This window comes from Plecotus auritus (assembly GCF_963455305.1).
Source record: "Plecotus auritus genome assembly, chromosome: 10".
Classification (NCBI taxonomy): domain Eukaryota; kingdom Metazoa; phylum Chordata; class Mammalia; order Chiroptera; family Vespertilionidae; genus Plecotus; species Plecotus auritus.
Genome location: NC_137785.1, coordinates 60,570,237 through 60,592,175, shown reverse-complemented (window position 1 = coordinate 60,592,175; position 21,939 = coordinate 60,570,237). Strand labels below are relative to the sequence as shown.

The following is a 21,939-nucleotide window of genomic DNA, read 5'->3' as shown; positions in this document are numbered from 1 at the left end:
ACCCACAGCCACGCGCTATGATAGGGATGATGGCCACCCCTCCCGTCCCCCACCTCGGGCACGCCCACCCCACACCCACAGCCACAGCGCGGTGACAGGGATGATGGCCACCCCTCCCGTCCCCCACCTCGGGCACGCCCACCCACACCCACAGCCACAGCGCTGTGACAGGGATGGCCACCCTTCCCGTCCCCCACCTCGGGCATGCTCACCCACACCCACAGCCACGCGCGGTGACAGGGATGGCCACCCCTCGCATCCCCCCCTCGCATCCCTGGGACCCAGCCAGGCGGCTTCCTGTTTCAAAGCTTCCATGGAGCAGCGGCTCCCCTGCAGCCGCCTTTCATCTCCCAAGTCTCTCCTCCCGCCCCCCTCCTGTCCCCCTCCTGCCCCCCTCATGCCCTGCCCTGGAGCCCGGCCTCCGCTGGGAGAGGAGGCAGGGGCCAGCTCTGAGGCACCCTGAGCCCTCCTCCCCTCCGGGTGCTGGTGGCAGCTGCTTGGCCCCGCAGCCTCGTTGGCCGAGTGGCGTGTGCGCCGGAGGCAGCATTCAGGCCCTTCTGCCGGGTGTGAGTGCAGATCGAGTCTCTCCACAGGAAGAGCCCGACTGGGGCCAAGTTCGCTCGCTTCCAAGTCTCTCCCGGCTCCGCCAAGCCGCCCGCCCGCCCGTGGGAAGGGGTCTTGGCCGTGGGAGGGGCTGGGCCCCAGAGCCCCAGGCAGGCCGTCCCTGGGCCAGCGAACAGCCCCACCGTCCGTCCGTCCGTCCGTCCGTCCAGGAGGTCTCTGCTCACCAGCCAAGAGGCGGGGCTCCTCGCTGCTAAGGACGGTTGGGTCTGGGCCGGGGCCGCCCCGTCCAGGGTACAGGGGGTGGGAAGGCGTGTGCGTGGCCCTGTGCCCCTGGGGCTGGCGGAGCCTGAGCGTCCAGAGGAGCCTCCTGAGAGCTCCCCCCCCCCCCCCCCCGGCCATTTCCGGGGCCTGGGTGCCTTCCACCCGCGAAGGGCCGTCTCCAACACCTGCTCCCGAACACCGCCCAGGCCCGCGGTCCCCGGGGAGCCCCGCGTCAGGGCTGCCGCTCCGCTCTCGCGCTCTCCGGTTTCCGCTCGCGACCACGCGGTTCATGTCGTGAGGCCTGTGCAGCGTTGCCGGTTCCCATGAGCCTCTCCTCCGGAGAGCCGCCAGCGGAGTCTCCAGCTGCAGGGCGGGCACCAGCGTCCGAGCCAGCAGACCCTCTCGCCAGCGGCTGAAAGTCCACCGCAGTCTGGACCTGAGGTTCGCACCGTGGAAACAAGTAGGCCGGCCCGGCCGGCGCGGCTCCGTGGTTGAGCGTCGACCTAGGAACCGGGAGCTCACGGTCCGATCCCTGGTCAGGGCACAGGCCCGGGTGGTGGGCTCGATCCCGTGGGGGGGCGAGCAGGAGGCAGCCGATCCACAATTACATCATCATGGATGCTCCTCCCTCTCCCTCTCCCTTCCTCTCCGAAATCAATAAAAATACTTAAAGAAAGACGGACAGAAGCTGAGACTGAACTCGGTGGAAATGAAGTCGGGAGAACATCCAGCTCTGAACGGCACGAGGGTGTGTGGACGCGCTCACCTACCCGTCCTTCTGACACGCGGCGGTCAGACGCCGGGCAGACCTAAACTGCAGGACAGCCGAAACCGGTTTGGCTCAGTGGATAGAGCGTCGGCCTGCGGACTGAGGGGTCCCGGGTTCGATTCCGGTCAAGGGCATGTACCTTGGTTGCGGGCACATCCCCAGTGGGGGGTGTGCAGGAGGCAGCTGATCGATATCTCTCTCTCATCGATGTTTCTAACTCTATCTCCCTCTCCCTTCCTCTCTGTAAAAAATCAATAAAATATATTAAAACACACACACACACAAAAAAAACTGCAGGACAGAGCGGAAATGCCCGGAAGCCAATCTGATTCTTTCCAATTGAGTCAACGGCTTTGCGTCCGTACGTGGCTCCGGGGGTGCAGAATCCCTCAGCAGCACGTCTGCCGCAGGGTCTCAAGACGAAAGGAAAGTCCTCTCTGGTCCCTCAGAGGTACACCGCACCCCCACATCTAACAGCGCCTGAGGAGTTACACTGTGTCCAGCTAGAGCCGGCCGCCCTGAGGAGAGAGGGATGCTCGTCCTGAAACTCTAAGCCCTCCCTGCGCGGCCCCCCCAGGGCCCCCCCAGGTGCGCCCCGGCCCCGCACTTGGGAAAACACAAGATCTGATTACATCATCAGCATCACTTTAATCGTTAGTATATTAATGTCACATTTAACCTTTTTAATATAAATATCTTCAAAGCTGGCTTTTACGTGACAGACTGCAGAGCTGACCTGTCTGTCGGTGACCCCTGGGTGAGAACCGGATCAGAACACTGCTGTGGCGAGGAGCGCCCTCTCACGCATCCACGCTCGCCGGCGCTCCACGCACACTCTGCTCCGGGCACCCGCTCCACGTCCGCTCTCAGGATGACACGGCGCCACGTCCGCACGCAGCCCCGCACCCCGGCAGTCTGACGAGGCCGGGCGCCCGTGGAAGAAAGAGCTGCTCCTCCGAGGGGTGCTGTGCAGACTCAGCAGGGGCCAGACGCGCTGCCCCCGGGTCAGAGGGCACCGCCGGGGGCTGCACGGGTCAGAGGGCACCCCAGGGGGCTGCGCGTTCCAGGGCGATGGGCCCTCGTGCCCGCCCTGCGCCCCGGCCCGGCTCCTCGGGAGAGCCAGGGGAAGTGCGCTGACGCCCGGGGCTGTGACAGGCTCAGAGTCAGAGAACCGTGCGAGCCCGTCGGGACAGGATCATGATGCCACCGCCTTCGTAGACAGGGGGCATCTGTGCACCTGCAGGTGGGTCCCCACCCCACCGGTCCCAGCGAGCCCAGCGAGCGTGAAGCAGACAGGGAGCGAGCGGTGGTGCAGCGGGCTGGGGCGTGTACAGAGCCCTCCCGCCCCGTGGTCAGAAGAGAAACGTGCCGAAGCTGCCCTTCCCGTTCCACTTGAACTGGTTCTCGGCGATGGCCACGAACATGCCCTGGGACATGAGGGTGTCGTCCGCCTGCGTGATGCCCAGCTCGCTCAGCCGCTTCCTCCTCAGCTGCCCTTTCTGCGTGGAGGCGGCGACCAGCTCGCTGACGATCTCGCAGTTGCCTTCCAGATGCCCAGGGGGCCCGGGCCTCACGCTCAGCGCCCCCTTCCGGGCCGGGCCCCCCATCAGCTCCTCGGGGTCCACGCCCGCGGCTGCAGCGGCCTCCCCCCGTGGCTGCGCTCTAAGTGCTTTTTTTTCTGGAGAAACAAAGGAGCCCCACTGAAACAGGCACGCCACGGCCGAGGCTTCCGCCACTAGAGGCGGCAGACTGACCGCCCCGAGTCCCAGCGGGCTGGGGCCTGGCCCTGACACGGTCCCTGAGCCCCGGACAGGGTGGCCAAGGGGACTCTTTCCTCCTAGAACCTCCTCACTCACGGCCCCTCCTGTCCCATCGCCCTCCGCTCAGCACTGTCAGGAGCTCGCTGGCTCCCGGATACTGGCCCCTGCTGTGACATTGAACTGTTAAAGGGCCCGAGGGCCGGGCCATTGAGGTAACTGACCAGTGGACCTTAGGAGATAAATGGGTGTGTGGACCTAACCCCACGGGCCCCACGGGAGAAGGAAGCACAAAGAGAGATTCGCTGGAGGGAGGTCCCTGCTGCAGAGATAGGGGTTGTGTGGCCGGACGGGCGACTGGCTGAGCGTGATCCCCAGCCAACAGCCAACAGGTAAATGGAGACTTCAGTCCCACACCCTCAGGAAACGGATTCTGCCAACAGCAGGAACCAGCTCAGAAGATCCTCCCCCGGAACTTTCGGGTCACAGCCCTCGGCTGACACCTCACAGCGGTCTTGTGAGACCTTCCCACGCCCCTGCACTCTGACCTACAGAACCCTGGGCCACGCCCCCTGCACTCTGATGTACAGATCCCTGGGCCACGCCCCCTGCGCTCTGACCTACAGAACCCTGAGGACACAGCACTCGCTGCAGTGGCCCCTGAGGACCAGGCCTCCCCACAGACCAAGCTCCGCCCTTCTCACAACTGAGAATTGCAGCCATCGGCTCAGGGCCTGGACTCCATGCACGTCCCACTGAGTCAGCTCGGCTCTGCTGCCAAGACAGACAGTGGGCGGGAGGCTCTCGGGCGGCACGAGCAGCGTACCTTCGGCTCCGCCCGGGGTGTTTTCGTGCAGGTCAGAGAAGATTCTCGGCTTCACCAAGACGACGCCGTACCCCTCGTTGTTGTGTATGATGTTGTTCACCAGGGAGATTTTGGGGAGGTCGTAATGCTCATCTAAGAAGTCCTGTGACAGCGAAGACGAGCGTGTGACCCACGAGCCCGGTCAGCACCGCCTGCCTAACCCCCGCAGTCCGCCCCGGCCGGCCTATCCCAAACCTAAAGCCGGAAGGGTGCGCACAGCCCGGGCAGCCAGCGAGGGACGCAGCCCCGCCCCGCAGGCCGCACGCGAGCCTCTCAGAGAGCCCCGACCCACAGGTGTCTGCAGCCCCGACCCACGTACTGTTCCCGCTTCTCCCAACGGGAGACACCAGAGCCACGGGTGCAGTGACCCCGCCTGCGGGACGCCCGGGGGAGGGCTCACCTTGATGAGAATGCCCTCCCGGCAGTGGTGGATCCCGCTGTCGCTCAGGGAGCACGTGCTGCCGGGGTAGATCTCCACACCAGCCCCCTAGACCGCAAGGGAGGCACCCACAGCCCTTGAGAGGCAGGGCCACGGGGCAGGGCCGGTGCCACCACTCCTTAGCCTGACACAGAGTGAGTGCAAAGGGCAGGGAGAAAGCGGTCCTAGAAAACACGTGTTTCTAGTGACGCTGCCTCTGCTCCATTGCCAGGAAGAGGTCCATCATCCATCACTCAGAGACCACGCATGCACACACACGCACACTCACGCACACTCACGCGCACACGTGTGTGCACACAACACTGGCTAAAGTGTCTGCCCTTCACTACTGTCCCACTCTCACTCTGGACAAATCCGTTTTCTGATTCTACCCATCCATCGATCAATCAGCGCCATGGGACCGCATCAGACAATGCAGAAGGCACATCTGACAAAAGGCAACACATTCGTTACAAAACCCTCGGAAAACAGAAACAGAATCCCCTCCACGTGGTCAGGGACGGCCACCAGAACCCGCTAACCCAGTTCAGGACGGCACTCAATGAACGCGGCCCCGCCCGGCGCCCTCTCCCTCACGCAGCGGAGTGCTGCGGGTGCCCCGTGTCCCAGGGCGGGCGGGCGGCTACTCTTCCCCCTCCCGGCCTGCGCTACGGCCACGCCCCCCAGGACGGGGAGGGCACACACCTTGGCCCCGCACAGGTCCGAGGCCTTCATGATGAGCTCCGCCGAGGTGCGCACGGTCACGCCGGTGGTCTCGCACTGCAGCACGCAGTTCTCCACGGTGGTCCGGCCCCGGTGGATGACTGGGAGGGACACGCGACACGCTCAGGGAGGACTCACCAACGCGAGAAGTGGCCCCGGGAGGCCCCAGAAGGTTAGTATCGCTCAATAGCTGCGCTCACACTTCGCTACCGGATTTACAAATTCAAAACGCGTAAGCAATGGCTGCTTAGCCGCTATCTAGACCTAAAAGCAGCTGCTTAAACAAGAGCGACTGGGCCTCAGAAATGCAGCATCGAGCTAAACAGCACTTTATATATATATAAAAAAAAAGGGTATCGACACTTTCCTGAGCCCGTTGGGGCCAGTTCAAGGAGGAAAGGGGCCGCGGAGCCCAGGAAACAAACACTAGCGTCTCGTGAGGAAGGCTAGTGGGCATCTGGGCTACACTGGACAGGAGGGACACAGGCGGCCGTCTCGGGATGTTCTAGGAGAAAAACGGGTCACCCAGAAACTCACACTGAACTGCCAGCGGGCAAGGACAGGCTGGGACCGCGCACTATGGGATGGGCTGCGTACGCCAGCACGCCGCGTGCGTAACTAACCACCCTCCTGGGCTCCGGGGGTTCCTGCACTGACCTCGGGTTCCCGGGGTTCCTGCACTGACCTGGGGTTCCCGGGGGTTCCTGCACTGACCTCGGGTCCCCGGGGTTCCTGCACTGACCTGGGGTTCCCGGGGGTTCCTGCACTGACCTGGGGTTCCTGGGGGTTCCTGCACTGACCTGGGCTCCGGGGGTTCCTGCACTGACCTGGGGTTCCTGGGGGGGGGGGTTCCTGCACTGACCTGGGGTTCCCGGGGGTTCCTGCACTGACCTGGGGCTCCGGGGGTTCCTGCAAAGACCTCCTGGGCTGCCGGGGGTTCCTGCACTGACCTCGGGTTCCCAGGGGTTCCTGCACTGACCTGGGGCTCCCGGGGGTTCCTGCACTGACCTGGGGTTCCTGGGGGGGGGGTTCCTGCACTGACCTGGGGCTCCGGGGGTTCCTGCACTGACCTGGGGCTCCGGGGGTTCCTGCACTGACCTGGGGCTCCGGGGGTTCCTGCACTGACCTGGGGCTCCGGGGGTTCCTGCACTGACCTGGGCTCCGGGGGTTCCTGCACTGACCTGGGGCTCCGGGGGTTCCTGCACTGACCTGGGGTTCCCGGGGGTTCCTGCACTGACCTGGGGTTCCCGGGGGTTCCTGCACTGACCTGGGGTTCCCGGGGGTTCCTGCACTGACCTGGGGTTCCCGGGGGTTCCTGCACTGACCTGGGGTTCCGGGGGTTCCTGCACTGACCTGGGGCTCCGGGGGTTCCTGCACTGACCTGGGGTTCCCGGGGGTTCCTGCACTGACCTGGGGTTCCCGGGGGTTCCTGCACTGACCTGGGGTTCCCGGGGGTTCCTGCACTGACCTGGGGTTCCCGGGGGTTCCTGCACTGACCTGGGCTCCGGGGGTTCCTGCACTGACCTGGGGGTTCCTGCACTGACCTGGGGGTTCCTGCACTGACCTGGGGTTCCTGCACTGACCTGGGCTCCGGGGGTTCCTGCACTGACCTGGGGGTTCCTGCACTGACCTCGGGTTCCCGGGGGTTCCTGCACTGACCTCGGTTCCCGGGGGTTCCTGCACTGACCTCGGTTCCCGGGGGTTCCTGCACTGACCTGGGGTTCCTGCACTGACCTGGGCTCCAGGGGTTCCTGCACTGACCTGGGGTTCCTGGGGGTTCCTGCACTGACCTGGGCTCCGGGGGTTCCTGCACTGACCTGGGGTTCCTGCACTGACCTGGGCTCCAGGGGTTCCTGCACTGACCTGGGGTTCCTGGGGGTTCCTGCACTGACCTGGGCTCCGGGGGTTCCTGCACTGACCTGGGCTCCGGGGGTTCCTGCACTGACCTGGGGCTCCCGGGGGTTCCTGCACTGACCTGGGGTTCCCGGGGGTTCCTGCACTGACCTGGGGCTCCGGGGGTTCCTGCACTGACCTGGGGTTCCCGGGGTTCCTGCACTGACCTGGGGCTCCCGGGGGTTCCTGCACTGACCTGGGCTCCGGGGGTTCCTGGACTGACCTGGGGTTCCCGGGGGTTCCTGCACTGACCTGGGGCTCCCGGGGGTTCCTGCACTGACCTGGGGTTCCTGCAGGGGGGGGTTCCTGGACTGACCTGGGGCTCCGGGGGTTCCTGCACTGACCTGGGGTTCCCAGGGGTTCCTGCACTGACCTGGGGCTCCAGGGGTTCCTGCACTGACCTGGGGCTCCGGGGGTTCCTGCACTGACCTGGGGTTCCTGGGGGTTCCTGGACTGCCTGCGGGGGACGTGTGGCTTCAAAGCTGGACCCAGCGACACGAGCATGAGACTCACCTAAGATCCCCTCCACGGCGTCGTGCTGCACAAACTTCATGCAGGAGATCTTCACGTCGGCGCCCGAGCAGTCCACGAAGGTGTCCCCCTTGCCCCTCTTCTCTATCACGATGTCATCGGGCAGCCCGTAGCCTGAGGAAGAGAGCGAGCTGCTAGCGTGGGTGCGGGAGGCGTCCGAACACAGACTGCTCCGTCAGGTGCCTCGGTTCCCAGTGCCTCCTGACGATACGCGACCAGGCACCCAGCCGCACGGAAATGAAAGGGAACCCCCCCCCCCCCCGCACCTTGTTCCCTGTAGGCCAGAGCAGACCCAACTTCTAATCAGTCTCCTCAACTTGCCTCCATATCAGAAGCACCACCCGATAACTGTCTCCGACAGCTCAGCACTTACAAATCTGCTGTAAAAAATAACGCACCCTCGCACTCACGGCTGGGCCCAGGGCTCTAAAGCATGCGACACACCATTTTTTGCCAACTCTACGATTCCATTCTTCTAATACAATTAGGTTTCAGAAAGCCTGAGCAGTTCTCAAGATTATCTGATGTTAATATGCTCTTAAACAGACGGACTCACAATCTGACACACAGCCCTGGCTGGTGGGCCCAGTGGTTGGAGTGTCGGCCCGGGCCCTGCAGGGCCTCAGGTTCATTCAAGGGCACGTACCTCGGTTGCAGGCTCCTCCCCGTCCGGATGGGGCGAGTTTGGGTGGCAACCAATCAATGTGTCTCTCCTGTCAATGTTTCTCTCCCTCTCGCTCTCTCCTCTCCCTCCCTCCCTTCCCTTCCACTCTCTCTAAAAAGCAATGGAAAAAATATCCCTGGGTGAGGATTAACAACAACAATAAAAAGCCTGACAGACTGACTTAGAAGACGTTTAGCTACTGGAAAGACCAGGCTGACCTTGTTAGCCACTGAGAACCATTGGATCTCTGCAAATCTGAACGTGTTTGCACATTTCCCACAATCGCCTTTATCATCAGAAAGACTTAAACATTGAAAAAGTGCCATCGTGAGACAAGCTGAGATTCTGACATAAACATGTATTCTTAGCCGTTTCGGTATAAAACCATCACCCAAGTGAACGATGTTCTCAGCAAGGACAGCCCTGCCACACGCGTGTTGAGCACCTGCACACGGCGGGCCTCGGCACACCTCGTTACAGGCGTGACTGCCGACAGGTCAGCGTCGGAGAAGCCTCCATTGTACTCCACACTCACACCAGCGATGGACCACCGGTTGCCCCAACTCGGAACCGCCCGGGAGTAGAAGAGCCGCAGTTACGCGGACTGTCCCAATTCCTACGCCACCCGCGGCGCTTTAGCCACCACCCGGAACTTCCTACAGTCCAGGCGGGGCTGGGATCCAGCGCGATCTCTCCCCCTGCTCTTCCCCCTGCTCTTCCGGCTGGACCCTCCTGCTGCGGGACCTGCCGCAGGTGCGCTATTCACACACTCCTGCCCTGCGTGCAGGCTCGGGAGGGAGGACACGGCGCACTTAAACAGAGGAATGAGCGGCCTCACTCCATCAGGAGCCCAGACAAGATGAGACCGAGGACGCATCAACGCCGCGAACAGCTGCGAGGCCCACAGTGACGGATGGATGACTGCGTTCCAGGCTTCCCTGCCGACGCGCCGCTCTTGGGTAAAGGGCTGAACAGGAGCAAGTAAATCTGACACATCGTGGAAACACAGGACCGAGGTGAGCGGCCGCACGGCAACCTGAAGCCGGGCCTCTCCCGGAGCTGCAGGAGCACCGCCCGGCCGGGGGCTCAGGGGCTGGGCATCCGCCCAGGAACCGGGAGGTCACAGTCGGATTCCCGGTCGGGGCACAGGCCGGGGCTTCGCTCCCCAGTGGGGGGCGAGCAGGAGGCAGCTGATCCATGGTTCTCTCTCATCATAGATATTTCTCTCTCTCTCTCTCTTCCTTCCTCTCTGAGGTCAATTTTTTTTAAATAAGCTAAACTTTCTTAATTAATGCACCAACATATCCACAACATTTGTGGAATAAGCAACATGTAAAGTAATATTTTTAAAGTATTTTGCTGGGATATTTTTTATTCTAGAAACCAGATTTCCTGCCCACACACCTCCTATAATCTGGAAAGCAGTCTTTCCTTGTTGTTAATCCTCACCCAAAGATATTTTTCCCAGTGATCTTTTTAGAGAGTGGAAGGCAGGGAAGAGGGGAGAGAGAGAGAGAGAGAGAGAGAGAGAGAGAGAGAGAGAGAGAGAGAGAGACGTGGATGTGAAACAGTGACTGGTTGCCTCACACAGAGGTGCCTTGGATCGACCCTGCACCCGGGTGGGCGCCCCTGACTGGAAATTGAGCCCGTGACCCATTGGTTCATGGGCTGAGCTCTAACCACTGAGAAACCCCGGCCGGTGTCTGTTGTGGCCTTTTCCTCCCCGGCGTGTCCTCCAACACACGATGCCAGAGAACACCGCCCGCTGCTCAGACACCAGGCCGGTCCTTCACGTGTGAAATCGAGGGGCCGACACCGCATTTCCCCGGGAGCTCCGCCCCCCAAGGCCGCGGTCCCCGTTTCTGAAGCCCGTCTTGTCTGAGCACAGCCTGGTCCTGCCACCACCCACTCACCTTCCAGCTCGATGGAGTCAGCGATGGAGACGGCGCCCTGCACCACGTAGCGGCCAGGACAGACGATCACCCTGTCGCCTTCATAGCAGGCGTTGATGGCCGACAGCGGGTCACTGTGGAACTAGAAGGCCGCAAGGACATAGTGCGACCCAAGGGTTTCTGGGCCCCACACTTCACTCTGAAGGGGCCCCCGCACACGGAGCATCCGTGCTGCCACTGTGCGCCAGGGCGCACCTGCCGAGTGCCGACCGAGGCAGGGCCGTCACCGCCCGCGGCACACACACCAGCTCTGTCCCGTCGCTCTGCAGACTCGGGGGAACCTGATGAGCAAGGGGGAAGCCACCCGAGCAAGACACCCTCCTCACCTGGACCTCCATGTCCTCCGCACCCGGCTCCTGACCCAGCCGGTCCCTGAGCAGGGCCTGCAGCAGCCCCGTCACCATGGTGGAGGAGACCACGTGGGTGACCTTCTGGCCGTGCGGACGGGCGCCCTTCGCTTGGATGTTAGAATTCTTCTGATAACCGAACACGTACCTGGAGGGGAGCCGGGAGCTGTGAGCAGCACGGCCTGTAGCAAAGCAGCCGGGCGGCGGGCGCGGCGAGGGGGTGAGGCCGCACCTCAGCAAGGGGTTCTCGATGAGCTTCAGCTTCTGCTTGAGCTGCTCCAGCTCCGAGTACAGCTCCAGCCCCTGCACCATGGAGACGTTCTCCTGCTCCGAGTCGGCGCCGCAGGCCGACAGGCTGCTCCGCAGGTCCAGGAAGCTCCTGTAGACGCCCTCGCACTGCGCCAGCAGGCTGCGGTAGTCGGCGACCAGGCCGGAGGGGACGCGGTCCTCCAGGATGTCATAGTGCCTGCAAGTTCAAAAGCAGGCTGAGCCCCTGCCCGCGGACACTTCCGACCACTGAGCTGGCCACGCACTCAGAGGCCCAGGGACGCACTTCCCGCGTGGGGCTGGGGGCGGGCAGGGCTGAGCCCCTGTCCCTCGGAAGTGGAGCCGCTGAATCAATTATTTTCTCGTATATTACATTCAAAATCTTAATAAATGGGTCCCAGAGGGCAGTCTGGGGGTGGGGTGGGGAGGGAAGTATCCCAAATAGTCCCATAACAGCCTATAGGACGGCCACGTTCTCAGGATGAGAGATGAAAAGGGATGTCAAACACCAGCCCTTCCTCACACGAAGCACACGGAATGAAATCGCGCCGACGGCCCCCGGGGAGGCCATCAGAGGAGCTCAAGTCAGGCCGCCCAGGTCTGGAAGGACACAGCCGTGCTCCCTGAACTGGAGAGTCACACCAAATAACCTGGGGCTGGACTTAGTTTATTAAAATTTCTGTGCCTCCTCGAGTACAGGAAAGTCCTCTAGATGCGAGAGAACAGCTAGCTGGTGGTGCATAATGCAGCTGAGGAACGTGAACCGCCTGGACCTGAAAAGGAGGGACGAGACTGTGTCGCCGCCCTGTTCCTCAGCTCAGAGGGTGTTTTCCTGAAGACGGTCAGGTCCGGGCTTCTCCGCCTTGGCTGCACCTGAGAACCGCTGGGGGGCTCGGCCACCCAGACAGTGAGACCGGGTTCCAGGCGTGACAGGTGCTTGCAAAGCTCCTGGGGGCTGTGGGGGCAGGAGGGGGGGCTGTGGGGGCAGGAGGCGGGGCGGTGGGGACAGGAGGCGGGGCTGTGGGGACAGGAGGCGGGGCGGTGGGGACAGGAGGCGGGGCGGTGGGGGCAGGAGGCGGGACTGTGGGGACAGGAGGCGGGGCAGTGGGGGCAGGAGGCGGGACTGTGGGGGCAGGAGGCGGGGCGGTGGGGACAGGAGGCGGGGCGGTGGGGGCAGGAGGCGGGGCGGTAGGGGCAGGAGGCGGGGCGGTGGGGACAGGAGGCGGGGCGGTGGGGGCAGGAGGGGGGGCGGTGGGGACAGGAGGCGGGGCGGTGGGGACAGGAGGCGGGGCGGTGGTGACAGGAGGCGGGGCGGTAGGGGCAGGAGGCGGGACTGTGGGGACAGGAGGCGGGGCGGGGGGGACAGGAGGGGGGCGGTGGGGGCAGGAGGCGGGGCTGGGGGGGCAGGAGGCGGGGCGGGGGGGACAGGATGGGGGGCGGGGGGGACAGGGGGGACAGGATGGGGGGCGGTGGGGACAGGAGGCGGGGCGGTGGGGACAGGAGGGGGGCGGTGGGGGCAGGAGGCGGGGCGGTGGGGGCAGGAGGCGGGGCGGTGGGGGCAGGAGGGGGGCGGTGGGGGCAGGAGGGGGGCGGTGGGGGCAGGAGGCGGGGCGGTGGGGACAGGAGGCGGGGCGGTGGGGACAGGAGGCGGGGCGGTGGGGGCAGGAGGTGGGGCGGGGGGGACAGGAGGGGGCGGTGGGGGCAGGAGGGGGGGCGGTGGGGGCAGGAGGGGGGGCGGTGGGGGCAGGAGGCGGGGCGGTGGGGGCAGGAGGCGGGGCGGTGGGGGCAGGAGGCGGGGCGGGGGGGACAGGAGGGGGGGCGGTGGGGGCAGGAGGGGGGGCGGTGGGGGCAGGAGGCGGGCGGGGGGGGCAGGAGGCGGGGCGGGGGGGACAGGAGGGGGGGCGGTGGGAGCAGGAGGGGGGGCGGGGGGGGGCAGGAGGCGGGGCGGTGGGGACAGGAGGGGGCGGTGGGGGCAGGAGGGGGGGCGGTGGGGGCAGGAGGGGGGCGGTGGGGGCAGGAGGCGGGGCGGTGGGGGCAGGAGGCGGGGCGGTGGGGGCAGGAGGCGGGGCGGTGGGGACAGGAGGCGGGGCGGTGGGGGCAGGAGGCGGGGCGGTGGGGACAGGAGGCGGGGCGGTGGGGGCAGGAGGCGGGGCGGTGGGGGCAGGAGGCGGGGCGGTGGGGGCAGGAGGCGGGGCGGTGGGGGCAGGAGGCGGGGCGGTGGGGACAGGAGGCGGGGCGGTGGGGGCAGGAGGGGGGCGGTGGGGGCAGGAGGCGGGGCGGTGGGGGCAGGAGGCGGGGCGGTGGGGGCAGGAGGCGGGGCGGGGGGGGCAGGAGGGGGGGCGGTGGGGGCAGGAGGCGGGGCGGGGGGGGGCAGGAGGGGGGGCGGGGGGGGCAGGAGGCGGGGCGGTGGGGGCAGGAGGCGGGGCGGTGGGGACAGGAGGCGGGGCGGTGGGGGCAGGAGGCGGGGCGGGGGGCAGGAGGGGGGGCGGTGGGGGCAGGAGGCGGGGCGGTGGGGGCAGGAGGCGGGGCGGTGGGGGCAGGAGGCGGGGCGGTGGGGGCAGGAGGCGGGGCGGTGGGGGCAGGAGGCGGGGCTGTGGGGACAGGAGGCGGGATGGTGGGGACAGGAGGCGGGGCGGTGGGGACAGGAGGCGGGCGGGGGGGACAGGAGGCGGGGCGGGGGGGACAGGAGGGGGGCGGTGGGGGCAGGAGGCGGGGCTGTGGGGGCAGGAGGCGGGGCGGGGGGGACAGGATGGGGGGCGGGGGGGACAGGGGGGGACAGGATGGGGGGCGGGGGGTGGACAGGAGGGGGAGCGGTGGGGACTGGAGGCGGGGCGGTGGGGGCAGGAGGCGGGGCGGGGGGGGCAGGAGGCGGGGCGGGGGGGACAGGAGGGGGCGGTGGGGGCAGGAGGGGGGGCGGTGGGGGCAGGAGGGGGGGCGGTAGGGGCAGGAGGCGGGGCGGTGGGGACAGGAGGCGGGGCGGTGGGGGCAGGAGGCGGGGCGGTGGGGACAGGAGGCGGGGCGGTGGGGGCAGGAGGCGGGGCGGTGGGGGCAGGAGGGGGGGCGGTGGGGGCAGGAGGGGGGGCGGTAGGGGCAGGAGGCGGGGCGGTGGGGACAGGAGGCGGGGCGGTGGGGGCAGGAGGCGGGGCGGTGGGGGCAGGAGGCGGGGCGGTGGGGGCAGGAGGGTCATCTCACACTCAGCCTCACTCTACAGAGATGCGGGGAAGCAGAACCACACCCTCAGCAAACTTACATCAAACCACCCGATTATCCAGTGTTTGAACGGGAGCCAAAATACCCTTTGCTGCCCCCAGATTATGAGCGAGGTGAAGCTTGAGAACCAGGATTGCATCTGCTTGGCTAATCCACGCGCATGCAAAGCTGGTCTGGAAACCCACTTTGCAAACAAGAAACAGCCCGAACCACTGAGTGCAGGGTGAGGTGCATTCACTTAGGCAGCTTCAGACTCAAACTCGGAAACCAGTCCCTCAGCCGTCCCTGTACCGTGCGGTGGGCTCGCTCCCCTCAGCCTTCCCTGTACCGTGCGGTGGGCTGGCTCCTTCTCCCACAGGGACACTCGCGGCCCGCTGCGTCTCGGGCCACAGCCTGGCGCCGGCTCCGATGAGAGAGGAGGAGCCCTGCCCGTGGTGACCCCCGATGGGGGCCTGCGGAGCGCTGCCGACCCTCGCCCGGGACCTTCGTTCAGAGTCTGCCTGCCGTGGACATTCCAGCGCCTCCCCACGTGCCAGTTTCTCCTCCGTAACTAGAAACACCTCTGGCCGCTCCCCGCGCCCGCACGTTGTGCACAGGTGTGTGTGAATCCCTTCCTGTGCGCACACGTGCGTTCCCCCTCATCACAGTGCACCCCAACCCAACCAGGCACTGCCCCGCGCAGGCCCATGGGATCCAGGAAACACACGAGCGTCTCCAAGGGCTGGCGTGGCACTGACCCACCACGGCCGGCCTGAGGCACTGAGGCCAGCCACCTCAGCCCTCCCCCGGGGCGCTGCCCTCCCCCTGGGGCACAGCCCTCCCCCGGGGCACAGCCCTCCCCCTCAGGGAGCGAGATCCAGACTCCGCACACTCTGCTCTTACTGCCAAAGACCCAGAGGGCGACCCCTCCAAGCAGGCCCACCCGTGCAGGGCTGGCTGCGGGTCCTGCATACCCAGTCCTCTCACCAGGGGTCATCCCACAAACTCTCCTTCCCTGGGAGTGCCCGCCCTAATTTAGTTCCTGTTCAAGGCCCACCCAAGGGAACTGAACGGTGTTGGAGCGCCATCTAGTGGACAGCTGAATGCCACATTTAGCAAGTGCAGAACAGCTATTTGGGCGGAATGGTGGTGAATTTGGGTTATTTTTGTGTGAAACGGTTTTTCCTCCCAAAATATATTAGAAGAAGAATCTGATTCAGTACTATTAATATTTTCGTGCATGTGTCAAACAATATAAGAGGACAGGAACCCGACAAAGCTTCCCGAGGAAGTCCAGTAGGTGTGTCTTCCTGTGGGAACTGACAGCAAAGCCTCATGTCTTTAGAAGCAAGAAAGCCTTCTATAATTCAGCTAATCTCACTGTTTTTCAAATAACTGTCCTTGAATTTAACAAAAATGGTTGTTTTTAACACATTAGCTCAGGTCTGATTCAGATTTGCAAAACACTGAGCTGTTAACGTAGATGCTCCTGACCACCCTGCTTTCCGCTCAGCCTATAAACACCGCACGGAGGTTCTCCACACGGACACGCTTCATCGCAGAACCGCCAATGGTGACAGTGCGGTGCATGTGCCTGCCTATTTCTGTCTGGGCCCTGGAGCACACATACTCACAGGTGAAGTTAACCCACGGGTCAAGTTAAATCACAGATCAAGTTAACCCACAGGTGAAGTTAACCCACAGTCAGGTTAACCCACAGGTCAAGTAGGACCACAGGTGAAGTTAACCCACGGGTCAAGTTAGACTACAGGTCAAGTAGGACCACAGGTGAAGTTAACCCACGGTCAGGTTAACCCACAGGTGAAGTTAACCCACAGGTGAAGTTAACCCACGGTCAGGTTAACCCACAGTCAGGTTAACCCACGGGTCAAGTAGGACCACAGGTGAAGTTAACCCACAGTCAGGTTAACCCATGGGTCAAGTAGGACCACAGGTGAAGTTAACCCACAGGTGAAGTTAACCCACGGTCAGGTTAACCCACGGGTCAAGTAGGACCACAGGTGAAGTTAACCCACAGGTGAAGTTAACCCACAGGTGAAGTTAACCCACGGGTCAAGTAGGACCACAGGTCAAGTTAGACTACAGGTTAAGTAGGACCACAGGTCAAGTTAAACCACAGGTCAAGTTGGACCATGGGTCAAGTAGGACCACAGGTCAAGTTAACCCACAGGTGAAGTTAACCCACAGGTCAAATTAAACCACAGGTCAAGTTAAACCACAGGTCAAATTAAACCACAGGTCAAGTTAACCCACGGGTCAAGTTAACCCACGGGTGAAGTTAACCCACAGGTCTAATTAAACCACAGGTCAAGTTAAACCACGGGTCAAGTAGGACCACAGGTGAAGTTAACCCACAGGTGAAGTTAACCCACGGTCAGGTTAACCCACGGGTCAAGTAGGACCACAGGTGAAGTTAACCCACCGGTCAAGTTAGACTACAGGTCAAGTAGGACCACAGGTGAAGTTAAACCACAGGTGAAGTTAACCCAGGGGTCAAGTTAAACCACAGGTCAAGTTAACCCACAGGTCAAGTTGGACCACGGGTCAAGTAGGACCACAGGTCAAGTTAACCCACAGGTCAAGTTAACCCACAGGTGAAGTTAACCCACAGGTCAAATTAAACCACAGGTCAAGTTAAACCACAGGTCAAATTAAACCACAGGTCAAGTTAACCCACGGGTTAAGTTAAACCACGGGTCAAGTTAACCCACAGGTGAAGTTAACCCACGGGTCAAGTTAACCCATGATCAAGTTGGACCACAGGTCAAGTTAACCCACGGGTCAAGCTGACCCACAGGTGAAGTTAAGGTCGCGAGTGGACACTCACAGTCTCAGCCGAGGCTCCACACATCGGACGAAGTAGTCGTACTCGTCCTCCTCCTCTTCGTCCCAGCTCCGCCAAATGTTTTGGTAGAAAAACCTGAAGGGGAAACCAGTGCCATTCAAGTTCAAGCCCTGGCTCGGGGCGGGGGTTGGAGGGCGGCGCTAAGGAAAACCCACAGCTCCACCCCCCACGGGAGAAAACGCTGGCTGCCTGCGCGTGTGGTCGAGGCCACAGCCTCTTCTGAACGGGCCACACAGGCGTCTGCAGGCGGGCTCTGCCAGGACGTCCTTGTACCGGAACCATCACTGACTGCCTGCGAGGAGGGGGTAGTGGGGCGCACGAATTCTCTACTTCTTTCATCTTTTCTCTAAGTCTGAAATTACCTCCAAAGAAGCATTTTAAGCATTTCTTGACATTTTTAAAATGTAAAAACGATTGCCCTGCCTTTGACTGTTTTAAACACTGCAGCGACCGCGTGCAGCTTGAGGGCTGAGTCTGGGGCGGCGAGGACAGACCACCGCCCTGGGCCCAGGCTCGGGGGGGGAGGGCAGCTGCCCCAGGCGCCACCCACCTGACGTGCTCGATGGCCAGCGCTGTCTGGTCCAACGCCCCGGAGCCGTCGAACACCACCCACAGCTCCTGCAGGGGCAGCCGCTGTCCCTTCAGCTCCAGGAGCTCCCGCACGCACTCCGCGGTGAAGGTGCCCACGTGCGACTCGCACAGGCAGGGGTCTGTCAGCCGCACCAGGGCCTTCAGGGCTGTGAAGTCCACATCCATGACCTCCAAGTTAAAACAAGGGGCTTAACATACGGAGGTCACAATGCAGAGGCACACTCAACACTACCCAGGGGCTGGGGTTTTAAGATAAAATGGGAGTGGAGAGCCTGCTTCCCTCATTCAGAGGGTAAACAAGACGGGCCTGGCTCGGACCCACACGGAGCTTACACTGCAATGGAGGAGACAAACCGACAGGACGGTGACAAGTACGTGGCGGAGACTAACTAGCAGGGGTGGAAGTCACTTGGGAGCCGCAATGGAAAGGGTGAGACGGCAGCAGCCAGCTGAAGAGCGGGAGGTGCAAAGGGCCTGTGGCAGAGACCAGCTTGGCAGCTGCTGGTGCGGAAAGGCCGAGCTTCCTGCGGGAGCCAGAGGAAGGAGATGGCAGCGGGTGGGGGGAGCAGCAGGAGACGAGGTGAGAGAGGCGCAAGGAGACCAGGAGCGAAGAGCATGGGAGCGGGCCTGCATCTGACGTGCTCTCCAGCAGGGAGGAGCCGGAAAGCCAGCCCAGGCCTTTGGTAAATGCGTCGGAGGCTTTAAGCCGAAGAATGGCACGTTCCTCCTTTAAAGCAATGACTGACTGGGGGAGTGGGGCACCATGGGGGGCGGGGGGGTGATCTTAACCTAACTGACAGGCCTGAGCTGCAACCAAGGGTGTGACAGAACCCAGAATGAAGCGCTGCCCGCGCCCCCGCAGCCTGGGCCGTCCCTGTCCACGGGAGCCGCACGATGTCTTGCACTGACACTCCCGGTTTCACGTTTGAGTTTAACAGGGTTTTTGTGGCCCAGGAAACAAACGCGGAGAAAACTCGACAGCTGTACTTAGAGCGCCAATTCCATGGAAAAGGCCCCGTCGGTGGAAAAATGAGATTGCTTTTCCTCTCTGCAACGGGACCCATTATCACGAGATTAACCGCCTATCCACAGATTTGCCAGGCAAACACCAGGCTAGTTTCTAAAACGCCTATTTGGCTTGAGCTATTTAATGGGCTGCCGCTGAGGTAAAAAAAAAATTAACTGAAACCCCGTTGGCTTCATAATGAGGCCGCTTTCTTTCCGAAGCAGTCTCAAACCCTCCTCCACTTGCTGGGTCTATCATCCAGGTACCCCTGCCCAAGGACCCTGGGGGGTCGGCCGCCCCGATTCCCTGGCAGCTCCCTGTCAGGTGTCTTTAAATGTGCGAACTCCAGCCCTAACTGGTTTGGCTCAGTGGATAGAGCGTCGGCCTGCGGACTGAAGGGTCCCGGGTTCGATTCCAGTCAAGGGCATGTACCTTGGTTGAGGGCACATCCCCAGTGGGGGGTGTGCAGGAGGCAGCTGATCGATGTTTCTCTCTCATCGATGTTTCTAACTCTCTATCCCTCCCCCTTCCTCTCTGTAAAAAAATCAATAAAATATATTAAATAAATAAATGTGCGAACTCCACACACTCGGGCGATTAGATGCGAAAAACACGCTGGTTTCAATCGGCTCAAAAACTTTAATTAAGCCGAAACCGGTTTGGCTCAGTGGATGGAGCGTTGGCCTGCGGACTGGAGGGTCCCGGGTTCGGTTCTGGTCGGGGGCATGTGCCTTGGTTGCGGGCACATCCCCAGTGGGGGGTGTGCAGGAGGCAGCTGGTCGATGTTTCTCTCTCATCGATGTTTCTGGCTCTCTGTCCCTCTCCCTTCCTCTCTGTGGAATGTCGATGGAATATATTTTAAAAAAAACAACAAACAAACTTTAATTAAGAACCAGGCTTTGGCCATAACAGCTTAAAGGGAAGTGCTTTTAGCAAGAGGCAAACAGGAGCTCAACGAGGGCATGAAATTTACCTCCACCAGCACCTCGAACACGTTGGTGTGCCAGACCGCCTGCCACCCAGACGGTTCCAGCACCTTCTCCAGGAACTCGGCTGTGAACTCTCTCACCTCGGAGGCCTTGCAGTCGGCTGCGGAGAGGAAACACAGTGGGCACTGAGGCCACGCACGCACACAGGCAAGCCCGCCCCATACCCAGGGGGTCAAGGGCCCATTGGGCCACTGGCTGGGGGAGGGCCTGATTATTATGACAGACAGCGCCTGGGACACGGAGAGGCGGAGAGCGCGGGGCGCGGCTCACCGAGGATGTAGTCCTGGTAGGCTCTGAACCGCTCGTAGAACAGGAGGTGGCCGGTCTGGAACATTTCCGGGAAATGGGTCTTCCCCTGCAGCACGAAGTGGGGTAACCGGGACCCTGGGCTGTCCTCCCGGCTGCAGTCGCTGCTCGAATCTCCGTCTTGGGACGAACCTGAAAGAACCACCCACATCAGTGGGCCAGCGACCCCAGCCCTCGGGGCTCACGGGCCACTTCCCCTTCTCGCCCTGGCTCAGCTCCCACAGCCCAGACACGCTTTTCTCCCCATTGCTGCAGAAGAACCCGGTTCACTGAAGGGAAACACACCTCAAACCCCAAGTTCTCCTTCAGACAGCAAGACCCTGAGCCCCTCCCCAGCCAGGCCTGTTTCTGAGGTTCCCCAGGCGGCCAGGAGGTGCCTGCCACTGAATTAAGTGGAGGTCACCCGAGGTTTCACATAGATAGATATACATTGAGTGGCCAGATGATGATGATCTCTGAATGCATAATAAGCTGGCCACTCAATGTATATCCTGTATAATAAAAGGCTAATATGCAAATTGTCTCCTCGACCAGGAGTTTGACCAGCAGGCAGTCCGGCCAACCGCCCATGTTCCCTCCCCCTGGCCAGGCTGGCCGGATCCCACCCATGCACGAATTCATGCACTGGGCCTCTAATATATATATACATATGTGTGTGTGTGTGTGTGTGTGTGTATACATATATACACACACACACACTGAGTGGCCAGATTATTATGCATTCAGAGATCATAATAATCTGGCCACTCAGTATGTGTATGTGTGTGTGTGTGTGTGTGTGTGTGTGTGTGTATTTATTTTATTTTATTTTTTTAATTTCAGAGAGGCTGGCTTAAGGCAGACAGACCTTTCACTAAAGCAGCCATATGCCCAGGCATGGCTGCACACCGTGACCTGCCCAGTGAGGAGTTTATGATCCCGTCACCCCGTGAGGTTACTTTCCACAGAACCCCTTCTTCACCCACGGGAGAGTTCAGTTTTACAGACTGAAGAGCTGCCGGGTGGATGGGGTGGCTGCGAACTGAACACGCAGGGTGTAAGTGGGAGGTGGGAGGTGGGAGGTGGAGGTGTCCCTAGTGCTTTCACTCACTCCTGCAGGGCTCCGCACCGCCACTCTGAAAGCTCCCTTTCCCCACGGACTCCCTCCGCCTCCCCCCCTCGGAGGGCCCCGCAGCTGTCCAGATGGGGAAGCCAAAGCCGGGGGACTTGCGCAGGTGGGCAGGTGGGCAGGCGGCAGTGGTGGCGTGAGGTCCACCTTCCTTTTCTCCCTCTGCGGGCTCTCCCCATCACGGTCCCACCGAAAGGTCAGCGCGAGCGCCGGAGCCAGCTTCCAGCGTGAGGCGTACATAGTGGGACCTCCTGAGGGGGAGGGGGGGGCGAGCGGGGCCTGGGTGCTGGGTGCCACCTGCCCGCGATGCTGAGCCGTGGCCGAGGGGGAGGGGGGGCCGAGCAGAGACCTGGGTGCTGGGTGCCACCTGCCCGCGGTGCTGTGAGCCGTGACCAAGGGGGAGGGGGGGCCGAGCAGAGACCTGGGTGCTGGGTCCCACCTGCCCGCGGTGCTGTCAGCCATGGCCGAGGGGGAGGAGGGGCCGAGCGGGGCCTGGGTACTGGGTGCCACCTGCCCGCAGGGCTGCGCCGTGGCCGGGGTCAGCTCCGCGCTCGGGAAGGGCAGCGGCCACGGGCTGCCGGGACACGCACACGGGAGGCGGACACGCAGGCACGCGCGCGGGGCCCGGGGGTCCTCGCAGACTCGCCGGGTCGGGCGCTCCCCGGGCCCTCGTCCCGCCCGCCGTCCGGAAGGCGCCTCGGGGTCCGCGGGCACGGCCTGCCGCGGGGGCGGCTCCCCGGGCGGCGGCGGCACTCACCTTCCTCCAGGGGCGCCGGCGCCTCCTCGGCCGCCCCGTCCGTGCTCTTCGGCCCCGGCTCCAGCGCCTCCGGGCCCAGCCCCACACCCGCCAGCAACTCGTCAGCCATTTCAAAT

General features: G+C 63.0%; 1 protein-coding gene across 1 annotated transcript; it reads right to left on the bottom strand.

Moving 5' to 3' along the window:
• Window positions 1–2,225: 2,225 nt before the first annotated feature.
• SHCBP1 (SHC binding and spindle associated 1) lies at window positions 2,226–21,932 on the bottom strand (the record flags this gene model as incomplete). The annotated part of the gene is made up of 13 exons (XM_080644181.1): window positions 2,226–3,272; window positions 4,178–4,319; window positions 4,617–4,703; window positions 5,340–5,458; window positions 7,764–7,895; window positions 10,359–10,479; window positions 10,724–10,892; window positions 10,977–11,210; window positions 17,049–17,141; window positions 17,617–17,825; window positions 19,637–19,752; window positions 19,923–20,090; window positions 21,824–21,932. The coding sequence occupies 13 exons, from the start codon at window positions 21,930–21,932 to the stop codon at window positions 2,947–2,949; spliced, it is 2,025 nt and encodes a 674-aa protein (XP_080500307.1). The 3' UTR covers window positions 2,226–2,946.
• Window positions 21,933–21,939: the final 7 nt, after the last annotated feature.